Genomic DNA, 6617 nt, shown 5'->3' with positions numbered 1-6617 from the left:
AATGAAGACAAAGTAAATCTTACCTAATGCGCATAAAATAACAGCATCAACCTGTCCGTGTCAAATCACAGACTTAACTTTCACTCTTTCAGAATAATGGAAGCTTTCAAGTTTCAACACAACACTGGTTAAGAATATGAAGGAAAAAATGGAACAAGAGAGACTACAGAAAAGCACAAAGCTGGCAAACCCGCCCGCCTAGAGAGCATAAGTTCATCATCATTTAATGATCGATCATCAGTCATCAAACTATGCATGGAACGGACAATATATTCGATAGTTCATAATAGACAAAAAGCATTCCAATTCTTCGTCAAAACTTAATTTATAGTCAGAGAAATGAGACAGTATAGATAATTGCAATTCTTATAGGAAGATTACAAATACAAACAAGGTGAATAAGATGGGGGATATCAAATAGAAGTCAAAATGAGTACTCAAAACATAAAGTTAATATTCAGAACTATTTATCACTAAATATCGAAAAGGGGATGAATATTTCACTTACTGAAATTCATACGAAGGACAATGTTGTCGGACGTTCTAGACTAGCATGATCTGGACATTTGAAGAAGTTCTTGGGGAACTAAGTAGCTCATTAACACATTCCCTTAGCCGTCTTTGGGAATGAGATGATTGAGCCTTGGCTGAAACATAAAGCACCAGCTTCTCTAAGGCTATGGCGTTCTTCATTAAAATTTCCAGAAACACAAGCTCGTTCTGATGTCCCTCAAATCGTCGAATCTCAACAAACTTGAGGTGATAATGAAGCCATTTAGACATCACTTGGACTGCTTCTCTTACCTGGAGAAAATCAGAAAACAGTTAATTAAAATAACTCTGCTTTTCTTTCTCTTTCCATGTTAAGTGCGTAAAAAAAATATAAAGTGCTCACCTGGTTGATGGTTACGTTCTCCTGATATGGGTAGTCTAGCTCTGGCGTTAAGATCATCTGGTTGATGGTTACGTTATCTTCATATGGGTACTCTAGCTCTGGCATTGAGCAGCTTTGTTTGACTTCCTGGTATTGATCACAAGAAAAAGAGATGAAGTTATATTAATGTATTCCATGGAGTGTGTTTTTTAAGAGGAGGAACATAAACACAGAGACTTGATACTTGTTACCTTTTCAATTTCTAGATCAAGTGATTCTATTTTAGGAAAGATCTTGAGTAAGTATGGTACAAAAGCGAAATATTTTCTTGAAAGGCATGTTTGCAGCTTCAAATGTCTGAGATTGCAAAGCTGAAAAGGCTCACTTCCTACTAAACTTCTGACACACGATGAGGTAACCTTGAAGACCAAATATAAGAAGATAGAAACCCAATAGAACAATAGTGAGAGTTTATTCTTAAAATGAAAAAAACAAAGATTGACATCGTACGAAAAACTAGGTGCTTGGATTGCTAAAGTGTAGCCAAAAAGAATCATGATGATTCAAACATGTAGTTGCTTTAAAATCTCCCCAAAACCAAGTTACTCAAACATCATAGAATGTAAACATTGGATTGTTCGACGTATCCAAATACTTTATTTTGATACTGAATTTCGAATTGAGATACAGATATCAAGTGGTGAGTGATCATTTCTATAAATAATAAAGGAAAAGAATGAAATTTACCTCAACTGACAAGGACGACAATGTTATAGTTTCGACGTTATGAAGAGCAGTGTGAAATGTAATCATCCTTTCCACATTATTATCTTCTTCAAACTGCTTGATTTCAATATCAGCCTTAACAAATACACAGATATTCTGCAGAGAAGATGCGGACAAGGTACCTCGGCAACAAAATGATACAAGATTTGGAGCATATATGTTGATGGTATATCCATAAATAGTAATGGTAGGGAACTTGACACCATTTCCTAAAACCAAGTGCTTGAGACTATGAGAACATATACAGTAACTAAAAAGACTAAAATAACCCCCAATCAAACTGAATGTTTCCAAAACAGGACAACCAGACATAATATTCCTCATATCATCATCTAGAATCCAAAAATTGTCAAGAACTAGAGTTCTAAGTCGAGGTAAACTCGTCACATTAGATATGTTTAAAAAACAAAGGGGTTCATCAGTGTCCAAGAGCTTCATCTCCAAAGTTGTCAATGAATTGGAAACAAAGAGGCATTCAGGCAAGCAAAGCAGGTTAATATGATTGAGATGAACATAAATCTCGTAGTGCAGCAAGGATCCACCGGTTTGTATACGTATTAAAGTTGCAGCAGAGACGAAGACTTTTAAGATTTGGGCTTTCATGGAGGCTAAACACCTTTTCTATAAACTTTTTAAAGGGCTTATGTGTATCATCGCCTCTGAAGTTCAGGAAAGGTAGGGATTTCCAGAAGCTCCTCCACGTTTTAGATAAGATACAGGTTTGAACAGATTGTTTGGTGTCAATTGAAGAGAATATCTGATGACGAACACCTTCAGGTAAATCACTAAGCCTATCAACCTTCTCCGTCATCTTCTCCATCTGAAGATTTCTGCAATTTTGTAATAACCAGAACTAGATTATGTTTGTTTTGCCTTTACCAATATATACAGTGATTATTGCCCGTTGGTTGCTCGGCCTTTATAATGAATTGGGAGCTTTCACGGGAAATTCTATTGAAACAACAAATATACAAAAAGTGTTAGTAATCCTAGATTGATTGATTGTTAGGGTTAAAGCGACGTTGAAAGTTAAATATGCGAGGAATCAAAGATAGATGTTCAAAGTTCATATTACATGAATTTCAAATCAACCTAAAACAGAAAGAGGTAAGTAATGCAATTAAAATTGATATCAAAATCTTCTTATTCAAAATTTTATCTTTCGGAGTATGATTTGAATCCCATTTGAGGACAACCATACCATTTGTTACTAAATCTTTGTGAAATCAAAAGATTCCTATCCGAATCCTACGATCCAACTGCAACTACAATCAAGCGCTAATTCATTCACCATTGACATGAAAATGAATCGACAAACATCGCCTATTAGTACTTTCAAATCCAAACAAAAGGTGAAAGGTCTGAAGATCTTTTCTCTAGAAACATAACCTTAGTCAGTTATGTTAGCATTGGATAGACACATATTGAGAAAAAGAGATACCTGATGCAGAATGCTGGTGATGGTGGGTCTGATCCAAGGCGAGGGAGTTGATTGAGAACTACGCCGCAATAAAACAATCTTGTAAGGATGGAAAACATGAAACCTAGGTTAATAGAATTAATAGTGGAGGAGAGCAAACCCTACTTAGCAATCCTATGTGGCAAAAATACCTCATTAGTACAAATATAATTAGATTTCAACATTTTATAATGCAGTGAAAAATCCGGCCAATCATTTGGAGTACAAATAATACATGGAATTTGGCATAATTTCACTACTTAATACACTTAATACGGTATAAAAACTGGGCACGTAGATACCATATTAAGACTAAGATAACCAAGTTGTGATACTACTTCCCTGTAATGAAATCATATATCAAGAAGATTAAGGTACATTTTATAATTTTACGAGGATCAGGCTTCTTCTTTGAGACCCTAAACCTGTGTTATTAGCTTATTATTTCTAAAGAACTTCTGACCAAAATGATGAAGATAATGTCTTACCTCTTACAAAAAACAAATGAAATCTTTGAAAAAACCCAGCATCTGGTAACTTGCTGACAATATCTCTAGAACTCAAAGATAGTGAGTTTCTTCTCTAGTATCTACTTATAGGGTTCGAGATAAGTAGTATCAGAGAGAGATACAAATCAATTGTTAATGAAAGTTGGGACATAAAAGATTAAGAAAACATGCAATTTAATTAGTACTGAAATCACAAGGAAGATCGGGCAAGATCAGTGTTAGACAGTTGTTATTGCAATACCCTAAATGAATCAATTATAGGTTTGAAAGTGGAGAAAGATAGAGATAGATACCTGAAGTTTACGAGTCTGGGATCGTGAGCTCGATTGGCGGTGGAGGGATCGAGCTGGAGCTCTCCGAGGCATGAGCAGGTATGAGAATGTTGAGTGGACATTCTCCAGATGCCTCGTGTTTCGGGGACATTCTTGAATGACCATGGATTATAAATTAGCATACTTGTATTTGTTCTTCAAATAATATTTGGGTATTACCAGAAAATGTATATACTATAACCAAGTGTTCAAAGATAAAAGCAGAAGTAAATCATTGAATTCGCAAAGAACTACGGTTATTAATTTCAAAACTATCAACAGAATGACAAGATTTTATCACTACAAAAGGAAGTGAAAACAGATCACAGAAGGTCCAATTCCTAGTTGCTTAAACAAATCATTTACATGAAAAATAAAAGATATCACATATTCGACAGTAGTAAATCACCTACTAACTTTTTACTTTTTAGATCGGAATGAAACAAATCAGACTTACAAACAGTGCCGATTAGCAGTTACATTTGAAGTAACAAGATACCGATAATCACCCAAAGAACTTTTAGACTAGCATGATTCTGACACCTGAAGAAGTCCTTAACGAAGTTAGTAGCTCCTCGACAAATTCATTAGCCTTCTCTTGGTATGAGATAATTCATGATTGATCTTAGGAAGACACATAAATCACAGACCATGGCGCTTTTTGGCAAAATCTCTTGAAACATTAGCTCATTAAGACGCCCTTCAAATCCTTCAACCTCAACAAACTAAAGGTGATAATGCATATGTTTAAACAGCCCCCCAACTTCATGCACTTTTTTTTTTTGCCGAATGAATCATTACCGAGATCAAAGCAGAGAATGATAAGTTTTAACCGCACAGCCTATTCTTAAAATGCAACAACATAGATTAACATCATATGATTACGAAGGCCCTCAGATTACAAGTATGTTGCTAAAAAAATTGCTCAACAAACACCAACAAAATTCAAAACCTCTATGGTAATTGGATACACAATCATGATTTCGAACTTGAAGTTATAACGGGTTACCAATAAAACCTTTCCGAGCAAACCCATCCAAGCAACATATAATGTAAACATTGGACTTCTAGACAAATCTTGATCACTAAGTTACATAAAAACTAACTTTTAAGCTATATGTCGAAGAAAGTTATACCTCGATTGACATAGGCAATAATGATAGGAAGCCCCCTTGGAAATATCATCTTTCATTCCACAGGATCGTCTTCTTCATATCACTTCATCTCGGTAGAAATACGATAACTCTGACAACGAAACAATAAAACATTAGAAAGCATTTAGTTTGATGTTAAACCAATCTACAAACTGGTCTAAAAGTTAATACAATTACTTATAACCAAATACTTAAAACTATGAGAAGATATATAATAACTATCTACACCAAAATCAACCCTAATTGAAATCAATGATTCTAAAACATGGCAAGTTGAAATAATCTTGTTCGTATCAACACTTAGAATCCAAATATTCTCAACCATTAGGGTTCTAAGATGAGGTAAATTCATTCAACTAGGTATTTCCAAATTACTAAAAGGGTTTCCATGAATTTTAACTCCAAAAGGGTCAATCAGTTTGGAATAAATAGAGATTCAGGCAAAGAAGGTGGATGATTATGGTTAATAGGAAAATAAATTTCTTCGACATTCTTTTCTAAAGTAGCTAGGATCAATCGATTTACATAACCATTGAATTGACAGGAGAGACGAAAACTTCAAAAATACCTTTAGCCCTTCAGGTAAGTCGCTGAGCCTGTCAACCTTCTTTAATTCGATGTCGGGAGATTTTTTTTTTTTTTTAGGAAATCTACTGATTTACGTTAGTCAGTTACAAGACATTGATACATTGTCAAGATGTGATAAGCACGATAACCGCCTAAGTTACACAAACGATAAAGGGCTTGAAACCGGACAACGAACTACTTTATTTAGTGTCTAAATTATATGGGATAAATCTTGGAGATAAACTGCTTCTAGCGAGACTCGATCCCAAGACTTCATGGACTTAAGAAGATGTCCCATCGCCACACCAAGGTGGACTTGTCTGGAAATTTGTTGTGACACCACCTTGCAGAGTTTGCAAACTCAATTTGCAGTTATAAACTTGTGCAAACTCAGTTTGAATTTGCAATGTTAGCGAACCTCTACGTTTGATTTTCATAGTTGCCTCAACAGAGATGGAGTTAGAGGGAGAAAGTAGAAAGAGAAACTGAAGATTCAATAGTCACTAAGTCTGTCAATGGATTAAAAATTTCTACACCCCTTAAGAATGTTAGGGAAACTCTGCTTATCGGATACAGATACACCAATTTTCGATCCGATAAACATCTTTATGTGATAAGTAATATAAAAAAAAATAATAAAAATCAAAATTTATTAATAATAATATATAAAATGTATGGTTGAGATTCATTATTTAGATCTAATGGTTAAAAATTTAATCTAAAATATAAAATTTTGTTTTTGTTTAATATTATCGGATTCGGATATTGATTTATAATATCCGTCGGATAATTAGCGGATACAGATATGCCTATACCCGATCTGATAAGTTACGTTTACAGGCCTAGATCCGAGTTTGCAAAGAGTTAGGAGGAGTTTGCAAGCCCAGTGTGCAATTATAGACTTCTCCAAACTCAATAGTGCAAATGTAAACCTTGTTTGCAGAAAAAAGGTAGCAT

At 34.6% G+C, this 6617-nt stretch overlaps 1 protein-coding gene across 28 annotated transcripts; it reads right to left on the bottom strand.

The window, feature by feature from the left end:
- Positions 1-312: 312 nt before the first annotated feature.
- On the bottom strand, positions 313-6275 carry LOC147560242 (putative F-box/LRR-repeat protein At3g59170). 28 transcript variants are annotated; one of them, XM_086662349.1, is made up of 9 exons: positions 5860-6275; positions 5076-5184; positions 4397-4780; positions 3922-4052; positions 3102-3179; positions 1622-2611; positions 1126-1293; positions 896-1021; positions 313-804 (listed from the first exon to the last, which is right to left on the bottom strand). In XM_086662349.1, the coding sequence occupies exons 6-9, from the start codon at positions 2261-2263 to the stop codon at positions 544-546; spliced, it is 1197 nt and encodes a 398-aa protein (XP_086518475.1). In that variant the 5' UTR covers positions 2264-2611; positions 3102-3179; positions 3922-4052; positions 4397-4780; positions 5076-5184; positions 5860-6275; the 3' UTR covers positions 313-543. The 28 variants fall into 28 exon arrangements, with proteins under 28 accessions (XP_086518475.1, XP_086518471.1, XP_086518491.1 ...); XM_086662345.1 differs by having other exon boundaries at positions 3922-4482; XM_086662365.1 differs by having other exon boundaries at positions 1622-3159; positions 4397-4482.
- Between the last annotated feature and the right edge of the window lie 342 nt (positions 6276-6617).

This window comes from Eschscholzia californica, unplaced genomic scaffold (genome assembly GCF_041429995.1).
Source record: "Eschscholzia californica isolate CP2 unplaced genomic scaffold, dmEscCali1.0.p SCAF_2, whole genome shotgun sequence".
Taxonomy (NCBI): Eukaryota; Viridiplantae; Streptophyta; class Magnoliopsida; order Ranunculales; family Papaveraceae; genus Eschscholzia; species Eschscholzia californica.
The sequence above is the reverse complement of the archived record's forward strand: the minus strand, read 5'-3'. Positions and strand labels throughout refer to the sequence as shown.